This window comes from Mauremys reevesii, linkage group 20, assembly GCF_016161935.1.
Source record: "Mauremys reevesii isolate NIE-2019 linkage group 20, ASM1616193v1, whole genome shotgun sequence".
Lineage (NCBI taxonomy): Eukaryota > Metazoa > Chordata > Testudines > Geoemydidae > Mauremys > Mauremys reevesii.
Genome location: NC_052642.1, coordinates 17,375,629 through 17,397,725, shown reverse-complemented (window position 1 = coordinate 17,397,725; position 22,097 = coordinate 17,375,629). Strand labels below are relative to the sequence as shown.

The following is a 22,097-nucleotide window of genomic DNA, read 5'->3' as shown; positions in this document are numbered from 1 at the left end:
AATAAAAAGGGTTAGAGCAGCCACCCACTGGGAGGGTGCTGGGAAGTCTGGGACATGGGTAGTCGGACTCCAGCCCACATAATGCAGTACAGACACCGAAGCCCAAGGCTGAGACCTAGGATTCAACAATTCCTAACCTGGAGTTACAAATGAGACGCTCAAGCCCTGGGTTAACCAAGCCAGGGTCTGCTAATTTGAATTCGACTCGCCCTGGGCTCACTTTGCAGTATGGACATATGCTGTAACACTAAAAAGCTTGGAGTGCACAGGGGGCAGGAGGGAAGAAGAGTAGAACTGAATCGGAAAGAACGTAATCTGCAATAGCTTAAAAGCAGCAGTGGTTCACTGCCATCCTGTGACTGGTAACAGTACTGCAAGGTTCACATTGAAATACCTGGCTGGGGTATTCTGCATGGAAATTTGAGAATTGTTCTTTATAGAATCATAGAATATCAGGGTTGGAAGGGACCTCAGGAGGTCATCTAGTCCAACCCCCTGCTCAAAGCAGGACCAATCCCCAGACAGATCTTTGCCCCAGATCCCTAAATGGCCCCCTCAAGGATTGAACTCACAACCCTGGGTTTAGTAGGCCAATGCACAAACCACTGAGCTATCCCTCCCCGCACAAAAAGAGAGCATTGAAAAGTCTCCTGGTACCTTACAGCGGTTTCAACTGAAACAATGGATTTCTTATTGCATTCCATTTTCTTACAGTAGTATTTACTACTGCATTGCCCACTTATTCACCAGCTGCCACAGTAAATGTAATGGTGGATCTGATCTTAGCTAATTTCTTTACACTTTTCCACATGCTCAAGTGCTCAGAAGTGAGGAAATGAAACAGTTCACAAAGCCATGCTGTCTTCACTAATCTAAAGAGCCAGGAATCTACATTTCAGTTTCTAGCTTCAGAGAGGTGATCTGGGAGGGGGGGGGGGGACAGCCTTAGGGGGGGACGGACAGCCTTTAATACTATAACGGGATTCAAAAGGGAGCTAGATAGATTCATGGAAGATAGCCATTGATGGGCCTATCAGCCAGGATGGGCAGGAATGGTGTCCCTAGCCTCTGTTTGCCAGAAGCTGGAATTGGGTGACAGGGCATGGATCACTTGATGATAATCTTTGGGGCACCTGCCATTGGCCACTGTCAGAGAACAGGATACTCACCCAGTATGGCTGTTCTTATGTTCTGTTTAATCATAGGCCCTTGCAGGCAGCAAGAACCAGCAAAAGGCAGGCACGGAAGGTCAAAATAAACCAAACATGAAGAAGCACAGAGTGGGCAGAACTCTGCCTGACTGAATCTTAAAGTGCTCAGAAACGTAGTGCGAATTAATGAATCATGTTTTGAATTCTGCCTCTTTTCTGGAGCTACTTCAACCCTGAATCATGTAAAGTTTCAGCTTACAAGGCTCTGGAATAATAATAATAATAATAATAATAATAATAAAAGTGCATGCATGTAGAAGATGCACCACATTTACACAGCTCAACAAGATGAAAGGATCAGAGAAGGGGTGATGAAGTCAATTGTCAGCCCCTGTTGTGAAGATGTTCACAGCACTGACCAAAAAAGAATCAGTGTCACTTTAAGGCACCTAAGCAGGGGGAGGACCGATGAGAGGATGTGGAAGACGCGTCTGCCAGTGGTGGACAGGCACTAGCACAGGCTTAACCTACTAGGGGAGTTCGGTGGCTGGACTTGTTGCTGTGTGCACCTCCCTGCATGTTCCTACCATGGAGGTTCACCACCTTGGGAGTTAAAGGTTAAAAAAAAAAAAGCCCTCCTAAGCAGTGACCCAAAAGGAAACCTGTCAGGCGATGCCACAAGGAGCCATGATGAGCTGGTCTCATTTGGCAGATGCTTTTACTGAAGCCTACAGGAGGCGCTGTGTTCCTTCCAGAATTCAAATCCTCATGTGTTCAAGGACTTACCATGCTGGAACTGAGTCTCCACCTTTAGGTACTGACGGAGCAGATCCATCACCACAGCCTTCATGTGGCCTCGAATACCACTCCGATACCTGCGGAAACAGCGAGGGAAGGTCAGGCCTATCACTGGAAGACCAAAATGCCCTTGTCCTGATTGCGAAAGGCTGAGAGCCAATACAACTGAAAATACACACACAGATGCTCCCAGGAACTCCTGGAGGCTCAGCGCAGTGAGAATGAACATACCACCTCTGACACACTTCATATGAGCAGCACGCCACACAGTGTGTTAAAAGCACTCCCCAGAATCTTCCCAAACCCTCAGCTTCTAGAGCTGTGAAAAGGGTGGGGAAGATACCAGCTGTTTGACAGAATGGCCAAGATGGGCTCACTACTAAGAGACAAAAGTTACACCTGCTTCCTTGAAGGCAAAGAAAAAATAAATGACCCACAGCTTTGCTTCAGCCCTTGCAGGCAGCAGCAAAGGAAAAGGAATGGAGGGCGCGATGGGCTCCGGTGAACGAGCTCACCGCTGCACCAGCTGCACGATGCTCTGGGTGTTCATGAAGAAGACCTCACGCTCAGACTTGCGGTTCAGCGTGGCTGCATGGCTGTCCAAGATGTTGGCGATCTGAGAGGGGGGAAAAAAGGTCACATGACAACCGCATTGCTGGAGAGGGGGATATGGGTGGAGAACATTGTTACAGGAGCAAAGGATTTCTGCCAGACCAGATGAGGGCACTGGCACCAAGCCCATTACCCAGACTCCAGCAGAGGCCAACATCTGATGCTGCAGAGGAAGGCAAACTACCCTCATAATGAGCCAACCTACTGTGCAATACTGCATATGAGGGAGATATTCCTCTAAGACCCTGCAGCCATCAGCTGACACCCTGAATGCCAGAAGCAGATCAGAGATTTCTTTAATGTCAGGAGGAAGCAATGGGATCACCCAGTCTCACCTCCTGCAAAACACAGACTATACAATTTCATCCAGTCATTCTTGTATTGATCTGCAAAAATTGTAGCTGAACGACAGCATATTTAGGATACAGTAGTTCTGAGCACGTGGTCATGTCTCCTCCAAACAGCCAACCACTTCTGCTGCAACAACCTGCTACTTATTCACAGATGATGGAGTTACTACTTTCACTCAAGCAGCAGAGATTTGGGGTTTTGGCAAAGAAGGTCCAGGGTCCAATTCCCATTGCTCTCCATGGGTTATTACACAAACTGCCCTCCCTACCAAACCGCCACTTTGCAGCTCAAGCTCATCTCCAAATAATTCAAACGTAACTTCCCTCCATCCCAAAGTGACCTGTTTTGCCTTCCCTTTCCAAAGGGCTGTTTCTTACCTGCTGGCTGGGAAACTGGCAAAGGACCGATGTGATGTTGCTAGCATACTGAGCCATCTCCTTCTTGATGGACTTCTCCACATTGGGTGGGATCCGCCCAGAGACACTGGTCATGATGTCCTGAAGCTCCAGGAGAGGCAAAGATGGGTCTCTCAGGGTCTTCATTAGCCGCTCAACCCAGTCCTTCACCTGGAGACAAGCCAGGCAGAAGACAAGAACAAGATGCAATATGGAATTAAGGGAAGGGCTGGTCTCAGCAGGGCTTATTCAGTGTGGCAAAGCTGTAATACAATATGACCCCACCTGAGCGCCACACTAGTTCAGGGGGTGCAGATCAACATGGGTGGGGAAAGGTGCAGAACGACTCCCTTCCTCCACCACATAATCTAACTCAATCGCAGGTAAAGCTGCAGGGGGCTGCCTGAAAAGCATGCACCTTCCTTGTCCGCTCCCAGTGTGGCCCCTAACATAGCTGGCTGTGGAGGCAGCTCGCACATACTAGGCTGCTGGCATAGGCAGCAGTCCTGTAGCCCATCTTGTCTCCTCTTCAGTTCTGACTTGGGTGGCACCAATGGACACATCCCCCTCATGCCCCCAGCTTTCTGGGAATAGGGGACTGGGGAAAGGAATCAGGGCTACCAGAGAGATGGTATATGAGGCAGGGCAGCGTAGTCTAGTGTCCTGCCTCTCAGTCCCCTGCTCTAAGCAAATTGGCTCCTAATATCCAGGGAAGGAAGAGTTTGCCCTCCACCTGGGACAAGCGACCAGTACCTTGCTGCTGAAGTAGGGCTCTGGCAGGCAGTAACCATTCATCACATTGACCAGGTTATCAAGGACACAATGAAAGACGCGATGGAGCTTCTCGCCTCGGAGAGCTGTGCTGTGGATCTGTGGTAAGGTGCCTGTATGCAGATCGGCCTGTGGACACATCCAACAGAAAAAGTGCCTCCAAGCCTCCTCCCACATGGCATCAGCAAACAGAATCACACTTGCTTCTCTCTCCACCCCCACTTTTCAACTGGGGACCCAATAGCCTACAGCATGGGTGGGCGGAATTAGACTCAAATGGGAGGATCTCAGGATGGAAAATCCTCTTGGACAGTCATGGGATTTTTGTTGGATCTCCATGATTGCATGCCCCTGAACCCACAAAATAAAGCTCCCAGCCTCTCTCTGATGAATTCCAGCTGATCTCAGTGTCCAGAACCAAAATAACAAGATCTCAAGAGAAAGATTCAGCTGAAGCCAGTAGATACTGCACTGGTGCCGATAACCTCTCCCCATCTCCCATAAGATGAGGCGGTACTAGCATCCATTTTAGAATAGTTCCTTTTTCTTTCACCATTCACGCCCACCCACCCCAAACCCTACTTGCCCTTAAAGACCCATGCATTTGCCTTCTACCCCAAAGATGATCCACGCCCTGGCTCACTCCCCACTTTTCCAGCTTTGCAGAGACTGTTTGTACCAGTCCCAATGCTCTTGAAACTGGGGTATCCAGGAGAGGTTCAGTTAGCAATCAGGAAGAACTCTCTCTGTCTCACAGTACTGTAAGAGTCTGGAACAGTCAAGTGGCCAAAGGAAGTAGTGGGTGCAGGGAGCATAAATGTGTTTGAGGAAAGGATGATGCTTTTCCCACCCACCTATATCACCTGGAGATCAGGTGCTGAGATAACAAGGAATGAGTCTGATATAAATGTCTAGATCAGATCTGAGAGAAAGGCTCTGTAGGGTTTACACTTCCTCAACTTCTTCCTTTGAGACAAAAGCCACACGGTGAAAATCTCAGCATGACATGGGCCTGTCCCCTGTTGCAATTCACCACCACTACTAGAAAATCAAGACAAAGTGGTAACCCCAGCTAGGCAGGGTCCAGTGGCTATCTCAGGAGCTTCCTACCTGCTGAACCCTGCTGGGGTCATCCAGCTGCAGTTTAGCAATTACACAGCCAGGGTCCAGCACTGCCCCAGGGCGTTTGACATAGTGGATGCAGCCTGATTCTGCTGCCGTCAGCGTCATCACCATCTTCATCACCTGCAGCAAGAAGACATGTTACACGCTCAGATTCCCCAATTCATTCAAGGTTCATGCTTCAGCAGCCACTTGTCTACGCCACAGGTAATCTGACTAGCGAGGATCTTTTGCATTCAGCAGTCACCCTGAAAGGCTTGCTGTGCAGGTGCATGCTGGGAAGGAAATCCAGGCACCCCTAAGTAAAGGGCAGAGCAAATGGTTTGGATGCAAATTAGAGCAATAGGAAACCAAACTCAACCAATGGAATCTCAGCTCTTCTGGATTCTTTCACCTCCAAGAAGAAGTAAAGGTTCCATGCTGAGCACTGGACTTTGAGGCAGCCTGCAACTTGCTGCCACGGCTGTGATATCCTAAAGGTCAGAAATCGATGGCAGAAGCTATTTTAATATGCTGGCTGGTGGGTTTGTGCACCACTGGCTTCCGGGGGAGGGAATCAGAGTTATTGGCGCTATAGAGATTATTGGCCAAACAGAGATTTCCCTTTAGTTCAAGTGCAGGAGCCTTGTCCTTGGAGCAGAAAGATCTGGGGTCTCTCTGTGCTGTTGCTGTGGAAAGCAGCACAACAATCAACGACTGGTAGGTTCTCACCAAGCCATGAATACATTGCAATATAAAAGAGCTTGCATAAATAACATGGACTAGAGTCTGATACGTTTCTCCTACACGCTGTTCCTAATAACCACCTTAATCCCCACAATCCACTACGTATCCTCCTCTCTCAAATCTGGTTTGATTCCCTTCCCTCATACACAGCCCCCATCTTTGCCCACTGTGCCTTGGGAATTGCTTGTCCTCCCCCTCTTTGGGAGTTAAGTAACCTCCGAGGGGGAAGGGAGGAGCCACGCTCAGTTTCAGCTTCCTCATTAACTCAGCCGATCAAGCTGATAAATGACCAGTCAGTAAGAGCAGACATAATTCATTGCCTCGTCCTGCCACCGGGCCTGGACCAGCCCTGCTGCAGTGACCACTTAGCCCAGCAAACCTTTTTCACAGCAGCTATGAGACGCGGATTGTCCATCTCTCACAGCACTGTGGTCCATTCCTCTTTGGCCAGTCTCACAGCAAGGTGGCCACCGCTGTCTATATGCACTTTCTTTACCACCAGATATTGCTGGGAGGTTTTGCCTCCCACCGGTATGGTCATTAAAGCACAGGTTTCAACATTTATGCTGCTAAGCCATCTCTTCCCCACCCAGCAGCTCTTGTTTCTGCCTTCTGAGTGGACACAGACAAAAACCAGGGGTGGGGGATGGAAAACTGAGAAAAAACCATCAGAAAACATTCCAACCACCACCACCCAACCGCCCCATTTTTCACCAAAGTTTCTGAGCATTTCAAAATGTTCCTGCTCAGCTCTGCTCCCAGCCCAGTCCCATGTAGCTCTTTTACCTCAATTTCAGCAAAGCACTGGCCTGAGAACACATGTCCCCCATCCTCCACCACATACTGGATGAGCTTCCCAGCCGAGGGTGAGCGAAGGAGAGACGGATCGTTTTCCTTCTCAAACACGCAGGTCTTGTTACCTATGGTGATGCGGTACCTAGGGACGAACACCTCAGTGGAATGCCATGCAGAAAGTATAGGAGGGAGAAAGCCAACCCCCCCAGTCCTAGATCATAATATACAAGTCGCAATTATCTGCAGTTTAGTGGCTTGGTTCTAGAGATGAACATCTGAGTAATCAGGACTGCGGGGGTCAGGAAGGAATTACCATCTACCCCTAGCATACGTACAGCATTGCTTCTTCTGAATCAGTGGGTAACTGGTCACTGTGGGAGCCTGGATGCTGGACCCAATGAACTCCCAATATGATCCGGTCTGGTAAATTCTATATAAACCAAGATCGACAATACTGGAGACTGGATGTGTTAACACAAAGCTGTCAAATGGCAAACGCTCACCAAACCTCCCACATCCAAACTCCTCCAGTGCTCAGAGTGCAGCTGAGAAGAGCAGGCCACACCCTTGTGGTGAAACAATGTGTTTCAAAGGCATTGTGTTTAGATTTTTATAGCATCTTCCAACCCAAGTCTTTCACAGACTACTAGCCACATTCATTAGAGTCTGCACAGAGAAAGAGTCCCCACGCACCCCAAGGGGGTTATGTGGTATAAACTCCAGGGGATTGGAGAGCTGAAGAAATGCACTGAATCAGCACATCCGCCACCTATGCTGGCTAGACCCTATTCCCAGGCAATGCCACCAGCTTCTCTCGTTGTGTCAAGTCCTCCACTCAGTGCAACTGCAGGATACCGTGCCAGGGTCTATGCAGCCATAAGCCAACGAATCGGAGTCTGCGCATATATAAAAAGGTCACGCGCCCAGCCTATGGAGTGGAATACGACAGCTGTTCTGTATCAGTGGCAGATTTTTAATAAGAAAGTGAAAACGAACTTTTCAATGGAAACTGAAAGGGCAAGAAGAAGATAATCACCCGAGTTGGAATTTGGCCAGCCTGTGCTAGCCTCTCTTTGTTTTGCCCCCACCTCTCCCCCAAGAAGTCACCACAAGCAGGGAAGAAGCCTCCTTCCATAAAGGCTGAGGTCTCCAAACTACCATGTTCGGTGGTGTGTGGGCAACACTAAACTCCCACCTTCTTGCAGAGACCACATCTAGCCACTCTATCTACCAAGGGCCTGTAGGAAACTGGAACATAGGCTCCCATTCAGCTCAGTAACCCACTGCTAGCAAACCAGATGGGCAGCCTGGGAGTTCACCCATCTCCTGCCTGGATGAGACTGCAGAGAGGCTGGAGAAGAAAGAATCACACCTCATATTGACGCATCACATTCCAAATCCTGCTTCCAGCTGCAGGCAATCCCAAATGCTTCAGATGAAAGCAAATTTCTTCCCCTACTCCTGTCCCTAATAATGCACCTATCGAGTTCTTCAGTATTGTATAGTAGTTGGGGGGATTCCTTCCTGACCCTGTGATAAGCAGCTGAGGTCTCAGAGCATGAAATTCTATTAACCCATCTTGGCATGTATGTAAAGAGTAAGTGACCATAAACGATCCCTATAGCGGAGATTGATACCTGTCCACTTCTTCTTTCATGTAGGTTGTGTAGCTGCTGCCATCATAGGATAAGAGCAGCCCTCCGTCACTCAATCGGTGTACCTCAACCTCCACGTAAGACTTGTTCATGACGACCACATAGGAATTGGGAGACTGCCGGGTCACCTATGGGTCCGTGAGCAAGAACATGGAGCAGCATGTAAAGGAAACATGGTAACATTGACATTATACTGGCTGGAGCACCAGGCAGGTTCCTTGGTTTCTGGACTGACTTTTACATTCAGTAATAAATGAAGATGTCTAAGGGAAATCTGAGTCACCTGACCACCAGCAGGGTGTTGCTGAGTACTGAAAAATCAATGTAAAAACCGGAGTCTTGCAGGGCAAAGGCCTGGCAGGGATCTCACTGTAAGGGAAATGTAACGGAAGAGAGGGTCTCAGAGTGGGGACACTGCATGGGACACTCTGGAGAAGTTTCCAAGCCCACAGAAGCAGAGAAAATCCCCTTCCCGTTTTCCTGGCCATCTTTGCCCACCACCCAGATTTTAACTTGAGCCTTTCTGTTCAAAACAGTCATTGCAAAGCCAAGACGGTGCCAAGTAACACGAGATCCCTCCAACCCACAGCGGAGAAGAGTCTCCGCATTGCACTGTACCTTTAGCACGTACTTCTTTCCATCATAGATGAGTTCAACATCCACTGTGTTCAGCAGTGTATGAGCAGGCAGGACCTGACCTCTGAAAGATGGACACGTGCAAGACTTTACCCTTCAAGTTCTCTAAATGGCCACTGGGTGCGGGGGATTAAACACAGCACACAAGCACTTGGAGACAGCACTGGCATAGAGATTGGACATCTAAATCTTAAACCATCCCTCCTTAGGAGAGACATCACTCTCAAACCCAACATACGTTCATTCCCATTCCACAGAGACCTTGTTCTATCCCCCACCCAACCCACCTGCTTTACTGATAGTGAACGATTTGCACTGAATCAAACACATTTACAGCACATCTTTGTTGCGGTCAGTAACAGCCCCGTGTGATTAAAAGCAGCTTTTCACTACTATGGTCCTTGGATCCCTCGTCCAGAGCCAGGGGCCCCAAACATGGGCCTGGCAAGACTGACAGCCTCATTTGGAAAAGAAGTGTCCATGTCATGTCAGACTTAGTCTGAATTAAAATGTTATGGCTGGTCTCCCAAGGGCTCCCAATCCAGTCTGAAGTAAGCTAGAATGTTAGGGGGGTTCCGAGCACCGGTAGAAGGCACCTGATGAACACCTCTGTAGACTTGGACTACAAAACGGGGACAGCACAAGCTTGACCCCTGCTGTCCTGTGAATGGGTCTCAACTCTGTTACGCATTCAATCCCTGGCCTTTCTCCTGAAACTGCCAACAATTGGGCTAATCAGCACCACTGGTGGATTTTTCTGGAACACACACGGACATCTGTCCATAAGGCACTGGCCAGAGAATGCTAAACAGCCACCGAGGCCAGAGAACAGCCATCAGATAACAAGCTTTAGGCATTTCTGGCCTGGGTTGCATTTGGGCTACGTGCGAGTTGAGCTTTATACAATGTCAACAGTCTGTGACTAGTGCTAGCTGCAAAGAGTAATTTTACCTTTCCAGAGAGTGCAGGAAGTTGGAGACGCTGTTCCGGAAGCTCACGTCAGCCACATGCAGAGCCCCACACACTACCCCTAGCATAGTGTCAGGCCTCTCTGCCTAGAGGGAAAGGGTATGGGATGAAGGAAAACCTCAGTCTTTCCACATGCTCAATTCCTTCTGCTTTACCATCCCCTCCATCCTGGCCTCTCCCTATCTGAGAGTGTCATTCATGTCATTATGGTCAGTTGCATTTGCTGTCCAAGGTAGAAAATCCCTTAAAGTTAAAATTGCTGTAATACTAATACATGAAAGCAGGCCAGGAAGCAGGTCACCTCTGCGCTAGTTTAAAGGAAACAATTTGAGTTTTATTCTCACTGGGCCAAATCCTGAGGTACTACATAAGTTTTCACTCTTGTCATTTGTTTAACATTCCTGGTGAAGACAATAAGCCTGATTCTCAGTTACACTAATGCCCCTTTACAAATGCTTAAGGACTCTTTATACTGCCAAAATGGGGTAAAAAGGCACAGGGTAAATGAGAACTAAGCCTAATGCATTTGTTTCCAAAGTCCTTACTAAGGACTGAGTAGAGCATCGCCATTGTTAAATCTCTGACCAGTAAGTGCCAAGCTGTCAAGATCATGAAATGTCTTTTCCTCCCCAATAAATCAACCCCCACTCCCCAAAGTTTATAATCTCCTGAAACAAGTGGGTATACCTGCACTTTCTCAGCAATGAGCCTGTCCAACCAGCCAGTGTCAATGCTGTTGTGCTGGAAGCTTTCTGTCTCCAGCAGTTTAATCAAGTACTCAACAGTGGTTCGGAAATCCCCTCGGATGGACAGTTCCTTCAAAGCCACCACCATGTTTCTGAAAGGAAAAGGAATTCACAAACTGTGTCTCACTAATAGCTTGTCATGACCTGGTAAGCCTAGACAGTTACCACAAATTAACATCCCCAGTGAGTCACCTGGAAAAACAAGTAAGTCATGCCAATAGCAGATGAAGTGTGTGTGCGCGCATGGGAGCAAGATGCTACACATGCATCATGCCTGGGAATAAGACATCATCAGCTTCCTCCAGCTTACACTTGGAATGTACCAGAGAAACTTATTTGGTACTTTGGTCTTTCTGATTTTGTCGCTATTCTTTTCTACTCATCCTTCGTCCTGGCTTGATCGTCATTGCTGAAGATCTTGGTAAATGCAGTTTCAGTGGAGTGAAAAGACCAAATGCCAGATTGGAGTCTGACGTTGAGTCTGCATAAGGTTTCCTCCACAGATTTTACTTCAAAATTTACTCTTCCTACTGGACATTTGCTAAAACTGTATTCTTCACATCCACACCTCTCAACTGTACCTGATTAAAAAGGTACTTCATCCACATTAGTACCAAATTTACCATCATCCCATACAAACCTGGCATTATCCCACTGATTATTATTATTGGCAATAGTCAATGCTGAATAATAAAAGTGACATTATGCACTATACATTTTTTACCTTTCAATCTTATTGGCTGTGTGAGAGACAAACTTCCAGGTCTCAAAGGATCTTTAGGTTATGAGACCCAACTTAAACCGAATGGAAGGGTGAGTTCTACCATAACCCACAGAAAAACATTGCTGCAAGAAAAGCTCATAATATGACAACTCTACTGGAAATTAAATATTCAACATGCACAGGATACTATTGGGCAGATGTTTAGTACTGTTCCGTTTAACCCTTTAGAGAGAGCCAGCCTGTATGGTACATGTTCTCCATACTTCCGTTCAGCTAAAAGTCAGGAAAATGTCCCCCCTTTATGAATATTTATAAAATATTTAAAAAATTGGTAAACCTTTTCATATATATTTATATGAAATAGGTCTTGCAGAACTTAAGTAGGAGATTCGATCTGCACACCAACTCTGTATGTGGACTCATCAACTCTGGGGGTCTTAAACTTAGAGGATAAAACATTTATAGGCAGCAAGAGCTTCTTAACAGACCACCACTTATTATAGGAAATTGAAAAGGTGACATAAATAACAAGGTGTAAACAGAAAAGCTCCCAAGCTTGGGATTCAAACCTAATCCTATGACCCTGGGTGTTCAGCCCTCCCCTTCCCCAAGGCATTCTCTCCCCACTATCTCCTAAGCAGCCACTCTTCTAGAGGAAGCGGAGTTAGATTTAATTCCTTGTTCATTGGCAACTAAATTACAGCTGTCACAAGGGATTACAGATCCCTTCCAAGAGGCTAGGTTTGCATACAAAACCAAAGTCACACGTGGAGTTCATGAGGGTTCCACATGAGGCACTTGTAGGACCAGACCCTCTATAGAGCACCCAGGAGGGTTTTCACAGTGAGCTAGTTCCATATTCTAACCACTTTCCTGGCTACTTACGAAATGGCCTCCTCACGGTTCTCTCCCCAAGAGAAGCAGTGACCAAACTGAGAGTCAGCATATTCGTGAAGCCCCCCTGCAGCAGCGACACTGAAATAGCCCCAGACGTTCTTATTGCTGCGGAAATTCAGTTCCTGGACTGTTCCAGAGCTGGGCTTAAAACCCTACAAGGAAATATATTAAATGGTTACGCACCCTAAAGGAAAAGTAAACGTTCCAGGAGTAGTATGCACTCGTCAAAAAAAAAAAAACCCACAACTGGGAGTTGTTTAGGCTACAGAGATTAGCAGCACCTCCTAGTACTGGAATATCACATGCTAGGTAATGTCAGGCTGCATCCACATTGGGTAGGAGACCTCCAAGATAAATCCAAGTGCTGTAGGAAGTGATGTAAAAGATTCAATACGAATGCACCAACATGTGTCTAAGGAGTGCTGAGATGCAAGAGATGCCATCCTTGAGAAATGACAGGAAACCAAGGTCCTATCCAAGGTCTTTGTTGTCATTAACCTCTTAAATGTTAACCAGCTACGGTGCATATGGACATACATTGTGTGCAAGAGCAAAACAGTTCAGGGGTGGTGGAGTTCAAGATCGTGAGGCTTTTTTTACAAGAGTAAGAGTATTATTTTGATCGGGGGATGGGGAAGGTTTCATCCTACTATATAATACTCTCTCTATGGCTAACTTCAGCCAAAAAAAGGATCTCTCTCAGCTCACTTGAATTTGGTATAGAAAGTTCTGGGTTTGATCCTTGCCGATGACTGTGTGTGCAGGACCATGGCTCATTAGAATGACATACCAATACTATAGAAATAACTGAAAGGCTAAGTGCAGCTTTTACCTCATCTGGATTTTCACTGGTGATACGAGCAGCAATCACATGGCCCCGTGGACTGGGGACGTGGGCTGAGTTCTCAAAGTCAATGGGTACATCTCCCCAAGGAGACACACCATACATTACTCGGATATCTTTGATCCTATGGAGGGGAATCCCCATGGCAATCTATAGGAGAATATAAAATATAGTTAGCTAAGTTTTACTTCTCACCTAAGTTTCACTTCTCTTAACCTTCACAGGTTCATTACACCCATCTTCAGTGGTGGCTGGACACTGGTTGTATATACTACTGTGATTCTAGGGCTTTCTTTCTAGGCATAATGTCACAATTCTTTACCTCAGGATGCACCCAATAATAATGTTTTGCACCTCTTCACCTGTCCGTCTCAAAGTGCTTCACAAAGATGGATGAAAGTCATCTTTGTTTTACAGGAGGGGAAACGGATTCAGAAAGGAAGTCATTTGCCCAAGCTGACATGGTGAGTCAATGAAACAGCTGGGAATGGAATTCAAATGACCTGACTCCCTGTCCTGTCACCTGGTCACCGGCCTATAGATAAGGCTACCCTGTCTATCTCAACTATGCACATTTCATCGGAATCTGCAATACAGTCAAGACAGAGACCATGCTCTTCATGTAAATCCAACATGCTCCAACTCAAGCCAGAGGGCTAAATCTGGCTGGCAGAATCGCAAAACATAGGGCTTGTGGCTGCTCACTTCCAGTAACTGCAGATGGAGGACAAAGTTAATTAACTGTGGTGTCTTCCTGCCAGTGGAGTCAAACAAACAATTACCGTTTATCTACCCGGGAAGAGATAGGTAAGAAAAACAGCAAGGAGCATTTATTAAAATGTATATGCAACTATGGATTCTGGCACGTTACCATCATGGTCCTAACTGTGTCACTAAATTTGAGCAGGGCTGCATGTGGAACAATTACTACAAACGTATGAAGACAGAGAAGCTCGCCTGATCGGCATAAGTTTCAGCATCCTGAGCTGCTCCTTTTGGGCAAAAGGATGCTTGACTTTGAAAGCCAATGATGTACAATGACCTGTGCATTTCTGGGCATTCAGGCATGTGAAATAAAAAAGCCTCCCTTATAAAAGTCAGGAATTTTTACCAGGAGCTGCAGGAATACATCATACTGCCTTTAAAAAACCACAATAAGGATGCCAGGAATTACCAGATTCACTGGGCAGTCTGGAGAAAGGCCTTGCAACGGCTCCTATTTCTGGGAAGCCAGGGAATAGGTACCAAGAAGCTCTGTGTTCTCACATGCTGTGCACATGAACCAGTTGGTTTATTGTATAGAAGCTTGTTGAGTATTTGGATGAGGAATGCAACGATTCCACTTTGGGGGATATTAAATATCAACAATGGTGTTACCGGATAATGTTGCCAGCAATTTAAACAGTAATTTAAGGGGGCACTACTGGGTTAAAACTATTAAAGACAAATTTTCTTATTAGTGTTGCATTTAATAGTTCTCTTGTTACTAAGCCAAGCCTCATGCTTTCCCTGTCACATCAGTGACTTGATCACTTAACGTGTACATGATTCATCTGTAAGAACACTGTGGAGCTGAACACTGGGAGTGACCCAGACAGGAGTGCCCCCCTTCCCTCCCCAGATTCTGGTGGAACCGGTTATTTGTGCTCAGACCTCTCCAACACCCCATGCTTTGAATACCTTTAAATGTCTCCACAGGTATGAAGCCTGTGTTGTGACTCACCTGTAACTGTGCTGCAGGCAGGTTGACGTCAGCCACCATCTCTGTGCAGGGGTGCTCCACCTGCAGCCGGGGATTCAGCTCCAGAAAGTAGAAGCTGCCATCCTGGCTGTAGAGGTATTCCACTGTACCGGCGCTCACATACCCTACCATCTTGGCGAGCTTCACTGCACACTAGGAGATGAGATGGAGAAAATGTTTAGCCCATACAGATCATGGTCAACCACCCCTTTTATTCCACCCACCCCATCCACATCACACTTTCTTATTGGAATTTTAGAATGGCCATTTCTATCCCTGTAGAATTTATACAGTTAGAATCTGTCAACCAGCCCTATTCCTCTCTGTGAACGTGTCAATACAAATTCAAAACATCACTGACCACTTAGGGGAACTAAGCATCGTATGTCACAAAAATGTTTCAAGTCACATGGGCCTCTTTCTGAAAAAAAGGATTATGCTTGGCGCAGCATGGGCTGGAGTGCGGAATTACTGTATACACACCCCATATAACAAACCCACAACCATGCAATTACAGAGCCAAGCATTCTGAGATCTCCAAGAATTTGACAAGTTTTTCAGACACATTCACAGGGATCATTTCTCCCACTATTGAAATGCAGCCACTTCTGGAATGGAACTCTGCAGTTGTTTGACAGCACACACAAACAATTCTGGAAACATGAGTGCTAATCTGTACATACTAAGATTGCAACACTGGACCCTGTGTTGCTATTTGAAAAGACAGTCACCATTCTTGTTTTTTTGGAATGCCAGAGAACTGGCTCCTTCTGCAGGCAGAGTATCACTTTTCTTCACAAAAGGCAGGGAAAGTGGAATTCACAGAACCACACGCACCTGTTCCATATGCTCAAACACCACTGAGGTAGCAATAGTTGCAGGAGCCTCTTCGATGATCTTCTGGTGCCTGCGCTGCACTGAGCAGTCACGGCCAAAAAGGGAGATGGCACTGCCGTACTGATCCGCAAGGATCTGCACCTCCAGGTGGCGAGACTGCTTGGCTAGTCTCATCACAAAGATCGGTGAGCCTGGCACTTCAGCTTGAACCTACAACAGAGACAACATAATGCAAACCAACTCTCCCTCCTATTCTGACACACAGTCAGGCTCCTTCTTCAGCTGCCTTTCTGTAAGAGGCTGTTAATACTGTAGAGTACTGGCACAGAGTCTCACCTGTATGACCAAACGTTAGAAATCTGAATGCTCTGCATTTCTATTTCCAACTGAGAAACTCAAAGCACTTTACAAACATTAATGAACTGAACCCAGAGACGGAGAAATGGAAGCACAGATGAAGTAAGTAACTTGCCCAAGGTCACAAAGGAAGCAAGTGGCACAGCTGGGAATACCACCAGATCCCAGAAATCTGATTCCCAATCTTGTACTATTGCAACCAGACCACCAGGCCGCCCTTTTAAGCTCTAGCCCCAGGAAATAATATTAGAGGTGCAGAATCAACAGTCTCATCAAATCTTATAGGAGGCATAGGAACGTTCTGTAATGAAGTCACACACAGTGATTTTCAAGTTAAACAGAACATTTAACCATCTCAGTGCTGTCTAACACAGCAGGTATATGCTGGTATGATCACGGGTCTATTGGATCCTGATGGAAGCGCTGTCCTGCCAATGGAATGGTGATAAGTGAAAGAACACCACTGCCATCTGTTACTACATGGAAACTACAAGGGAACACAGCAGTGAAGCATTTGAACTGAGATACCAATCCAGAGTGGCTAATGCAGCACATGCTAACCCCAGAGCACTGAGAAAAACAGTTCAAATAAATTGAGACATCAGGTTCCTGTAGAAGCCTAAGGTATTTTCTGGGGGAAGAAAATGACTAGGATTTGCCCTAGGCCATTCATTGCTGGAAATACCCTGTGCTCCAGTGGTGTATAATTACAGTACAACCTCCATTATCTAAACCTCCCTTATCCGCAAGTCCCCATTATCTGAAACAGGGACACATTCCTCAGAATCTGTTAATTACATTTAGAACTCTTTCTATTACCAGAAACCACAGCAATCACACTCAGCACCATGATATTTGGTTAACTGGTGTTGTATTGGAGTTACTATAGTCTTCACAGATATAGGGACATTCTAGTGATATACTCATGGCTATAAAGCAAAGTTTGGCAAGACCCCAACAGTTCAGAGCAGCAAGACAGGTGTTGATGGATAATACAGTGCTTTTATGTCCCTCAACATTCCCGGATAAGCTCTTGCTGAACTGTGCAGAACATCTACGGTGACCTCCACACTAGAAACAAGACAGCACAAATGAATGGGAAGAGATTTACCTGTCTAAAGAGGTTGGGGAAGTCATCTGCATTGTTAACTTTCCTGATTCCTTTTCCTCCTCCTCCTTCAGAGGCCTTGATCATGACTGGGTAGCCAACTTTTTCAGCTGCCTGAAGATGGAAAGAGAAAAAGATTAAGTACAAAAGCTGTTGAGCAGCCTATGAAACAAGTTAGGGATTTCATTCTTTTTCATAGTTTCAAAGTTTGGGGCCAGAAGGGATCACTGGATCATCTAACCAGATCTCCTGCATATCACAGGCACTTAGGATAATCCCAATAACTTCAGTGAACCTAAAGCACTCTAGTCCTCAGGAGATTAAACTGTTGTCTACCACAGTCACAGAAGAAGAGAGACTGCAGCACCCAGACCTCTTCTAGTTCTAGAAAGTTTCCATAGAAGGAAATAAAGAAGGGTTTAAAGGAGGAGTGAGCAAACCAGTTTAATTAAGAAGAAAGGCAGACACTCTCTGAACACTGATCCAGAAATGAAATAGAGCCCTCGCTGCAGTACCATTTTGTACTCATCTGCCCTTCCTTGCTCCTAATTTTCATGCACCTGTGCACTTTTGTTTCTGGTCCTACCCAAGAGGTAGGATACCAGATATCTTGCATGACAGAATCTTGTTCAGAGGATTTTCAAGCCCCGGTTTTGCTGAACTGAGAAGTTTGGCTAAGCTTTGAGAATTCCTATAGGGAATCAAACCCCCAGACTCTTGAGGTGTGTCCCCATCACCGGCTTACGTCATTCTTTCTGAAGTGGGGCAAACCAAAGACCACCCAAGTAGTATCCACCTACCAGCAGCCCATCATCCACATCTTTCACGTAGCCTTTTTCATACAGCTCCTGGGGCACATTTAAGATGCGCTTCTGAGGGTCATTCTCCTGCCAGTCCACTCGGAGGCCTAAAATACAAACAACATCCACGAGGTAATGGAACACTGCACCTTTCTCCCGCATCACCTTGTCATTCCCCTACAAGTCTTGAGAAGGCATTTTGGTTCTAGGGGCAGCAATAGAAACAAAAAATAGGAGACAAAGGAAGAGGGAGCTTTGGGATGTGGGGAACCAGCTGTCAGACTGACAGCCCTAGAAAGTGAAGTCCTTTCTCCACAGAACAGTTATAACGAAAGCAGTACCAGCACCAGCATCTCAAGCCTAAACTGGAGGGAGAACAGCCCAGACTTTGAGCTCTCTGAAACAGAAAAGGCAGCTTCACCCTGGTTACATGCCCCAGGAGTAAGCCAGGTATGCTAAGTAGAGGTAGCAGGAGCATGAGGGACTGACAGAGTTACAATTAAAATGAACGAAAGTTCAGCTTTTTTAAAACATGGATATTTGGCCAAACGTATCTAAGGTATATTCTGCAGTCATGGTCTACACCTTGGGTCGCACAGGAGTTGTTATGCCCATAGAATCACACACAGCACGTGGGCCATCTTCATAGGAGATTTTTCAACGCATCGATGTTTCCTGAACTTTCAGGGTGCCTGAGGGAAGGACAATGTAACAGTAATCTTTATGGTACGAACAAGGATCAATTTCTTACCACTGCCGCTCCATGGGAGAGTTGGGATGCCTGCAGTTTGGGCCACTATGGAGGATGCAATTTTATCTCCTAAAGCCCACATAGCCTGGCTTGGAGGCCCTGCAATAAACAAATGAGACCCATGAGGGAGATTACTCAGAGAAATCAGGCATCAAGGAAGATCCAACAGGGTATAGTCTAGATTATGTTATGCTAGTTGGGTAAGAAACTACTCTGCTAATGACGGTCTCTTGGAATGGATACTATGGGCCAGATCATGGCGTGGTGTAAATCAGCATTGCTCTGTTGAAGCCAATGGAGTTATGTCAATTTACATTAGCCAAGGATTAAAAAAAAAAAAAAAACATTCAAATTTACTGTACTGCAGGTTCTCTGAGAAGGAAAAGTTAAACACTGCAGTAAGGCAACCTGATGGCACTTCACGGTGGCAGCAGATGTGTGGGCATATACAAAAATGCTATTGAAGGAGAACAACTTCCAAGAACCACTACCCTCAAACACACACACTCCTCCAGCAGGGTCTGGCGTCTACTTGATCAGTCAATTCCCATTGGTGTAACTGACATGAGGTGCATAACTCAAGACTCTTTTCTAGCATGGTAATTCAGTTTCCCATTTATAGCTCAGTTCTGCAGACCTTACACAGGCAGAACTTGGACTGACGTTACTAGGAGTTTTGCTTGCATGGATTGCACCATGTGACTGATAAGAGTTTTAAGTTAGAGGTGGGCTTATTGTCAAACTTCACATCCACACTTCCCTGAAGTTCAAAAAGGCACTCTCTGTGGCTTTGTTTCAGATTATTAGAGAGGAAAGACCAGTCCCAAAGTTCAGAACTGGGTATAAATATCCCCAAAGTAGAGGGCTGGGATGAACGTGTTCAGATCAGGACTTTTAGTCTGGGTACTCGGATCTAAGTTTTACCCAATTTTCAAATCCTAAAATAAATAATCATATAGTCCATCACATAATGGGACTTCTAGGATATGCACTACATTGCACCAAAAACAGTCAGGCACTGAGTTATCTGTAACATTGGCTAGAATGCAAAACCCACCTACACTCTGTCTGAACTCTACTTCTTCAATAAACCCTTATGACAAACTCAGTCTTTAAATTAATAACAGATTTTTTCCTCCCCTCCCCCCACTTTAACAGCCATGTTTTCTAACCTCCTATCTCAGCCTGCACGTGACACCTGCTCCATTCTGCAGATGATGATGCGTTGGAAAACCCGCCCCTCCCTGAACCAGAGAAACTGACAGTTTTTAAGAAGTTCAGTTCAAGACACTTGAAAGATTTATTTTCTCCCAGCAGTTGTCTCGAATAAAGGAAAAACTATAAATTTGAAGAACCAGCATTAGAGGTGGGCGTGAACTGAAGCACCCCTGGACTTTGGCAAATTCCAGATCCAACTTAATCAGCTCAGGCCTTGCTCTAATAAAAACCAGCCACCAGGCTGATCGGAGCCACAGATGGCAAGTTCTATGGATGTGCATGGCAATAAATGAAGTGATGAGGATGTATAGCACTTGCATCTCCCAATCTTAGTCTTTGTACTGACCAAAATCTTCTCTAATCCAACAGAGTGTAATCTAGCCTTTTCTTGGGGCCTTCAATGAATAGGTCTACTCCAGACTACATCATTAGGCAGCGTGGTCCATCCCCCAAGATGCACTCTGTCAGTCTTGCATGGGTAAGCTTTAGATTGTTGCTCTTTGTTTTAGGTCCTGGATTTTCCATCTCTCCAAGACCACGTTTATAACTGACTAGACAGCACTGGGCTGTGAGAAACTGCAAGTCAAAAAGAAATGTCCTTACCCATGAAGGCAATTCCATTTTTGTGGAGGAGTTCTGGTAGTTTGGGGTTCTCGGAGGCATGCCCCCAGCCAGCCCACACTGCCTGGAGAGGAATACAAGGCAAATTCATTCCTTACAGTTGCAAAAGCAGTCAGCAAACCATCAATCAATCAAGTGGGTGCTCTGCGCCTCTCCTTTCCTCACTGAACAAGTTTCAATCCCACATCATTCACACACCAGACAGGTGCAGTGCATCTCAAAGACAAGTCCCCAGAGAATGACATGACAAGGAACTTCGGAAGAGGATTCAAGGGCAGAGTTGTGCTAAATACCTGCTCAAGTATTTACATATGGAAAATCTGCCCCATTTCACTGCTCAGCACCTTCATTGCTCCAAACAACCTGCTCATTTTCCCCAGACCATTTCTCTGGCCTTACTTTCCTCAGATGTGGATCATTATTCACGGACAGAAAAGACTGCTTGATTTTGCCTTTTAATTCTAAACGTGATCTTTGCCCCTTCTCACCTGCACTGGAATCCGTTTAGCAATATCAAGAATGAGTTCCACATTTGCATAGTTATTGTTGTTTGTTCCTCCTGGCACTGGGACATAGTGATCTGCCATTTTAATGTACTCTGTGGACACAAAGGGAGTCACATTTAGGACACATCCAACTGGCACCATTCAGCCTTAAACCCTAAACAGTTTGCAGGTTTTACTTCCATCGACTCAAGCAGCACTCTGGATTTGTCATAAAAATAATAAGCACAAATACACAAACACACACATTTTACAGAGCGATTTTATCTTCCAAGCATTTCACAGATGATGATAATCAATTTATCAATCATTTAAGCCTCCAAGCATCCCTGTGAAGTAGTTCCATATCACCCCCCTCCTACCCCAGTTTCAAGGGAAGTGCCGAGGCTAGAGTTTTCTGGCTGAGATCACACAGCAAGTCATTGGCAGAGCCAGGGATTGCATCCAGGAACCCTGGCTCCCAGCTTTGATTACTAGATCACCCTGCCCTAATCCCCTGTTCCAACAGCCAGACCATTCTCCCTCCAAAAGGAGGCCCTCAAAGACACTCCTTAGTCACAGCTTGCTGCATTTTTAAGGCAGTGAGAAAATTAACACTTCAGGTGTCACTTTGTGAGTTTACAATGCACTCAGCTCTTTGTACTGAAGGCAAATGCAAGTGATCTCAAAAAGCCTCCTGGTTTAAGACAGAAAACAAGCACTTGTTTAAAGTGTTTATACACTTGTGTCAAATCTAGGAGTGAAAAAGCAAACAGAAACAAGGGTATGAGAGGGGAAATATTCCCATCAAATCTGAAATGGCTTTAAATCCATGACTCGAGAACTAACTCCAAAGATCACCTGACTGGGGCTTTGCATTCTTTATCGTTTCAGATAAAAGCGTTTAATCTCCTCCCAAGTTAACTTGTCCCTTGATGGGTGAGCAAAAATATGCGCTCTGTGCTCACGCATGGCATCATGCATATTGCC

At 45.9% G+C, this 22,097-nt stretch overlaps 1 protein-coding gene across 10 annotated transcripts in view; it reads right to left on the bottom strand.

Annotated features, from left to right (window-relative positions):
- The window catches only part of ACACA (acetyl-CoA carboxylase alpha), a 207,377-nt gene that overhangs the window by 130,233 nt on the left and 55,047 nt on the right, over positions 1–22,097 (bottom strand). For all 10 annotated transcript variants that reach the window (XM_039507941.1, XM_039507936.1, XM_039507932.1 and 7 more), the window contains 19 exons: positions 21,114–21,223; positions 20,608–20,689; positions 18,787–18,885; positions 18,036–18,142; positions 17,239–17,349; positions 15,771–15,980; positions 14,916–15,086; positions 13,181–13,342; positions 12,337–12,500; positions 10,669–10,819; positions 9,964–10,067; positions 8,995–9,076; positions 8,359–8,504; positions 6,713–6,863; positions 5,189–5,323; positions 4,061–4,207; positions 3,290–3,478; positions 2,465–2,565; positions 1,938–2,026 (listed from right to left, as the gene is read on the bottom strand). In XM_039507941.1, the coding sequence (XP_039363875.1) occupies positions 1,938–2,026; positions 2,465–2,565; positions 3,290–3,478; positions 4,061–4,207; positions 5,189–5,323; positions 6,713–6,863; positions 8,359–8,504; positions 8,995–9,076; positions 9,964–10,067; positions 10,669–10,819; positions 12,337–12,500; positions 13,181–13,342; positions 14,916–15,086; positions 15,771–15,980; positions 17,239–17,349; positions 18,036–18,142; positions 18,787–18,885; positions 20,608–20,689; positions 21,114–21,223 (2,511 nt within the window). The remainder of the gene's footprint in view (positions 1–1,937; positions 2,027–2,464; positions 2,566–3,289; positions 3,479–4,060; positions 4,208–5,188; positions 5,324–6,712; positions 6,864–8,358; positions 8,505–8,994; positions 9,077–9,963; positions 10,068–10,668; positions 10,820–12,336; positions 12,501–13,180; positions 13,343–14,915; positions 15,087–15,770; positions 15,981–17,238; positions 17,350–18,035; positions 18,143–18,786; positions 18,886–20,607; positions 20,690–21,113; positions 21,224–22,097) is intronic.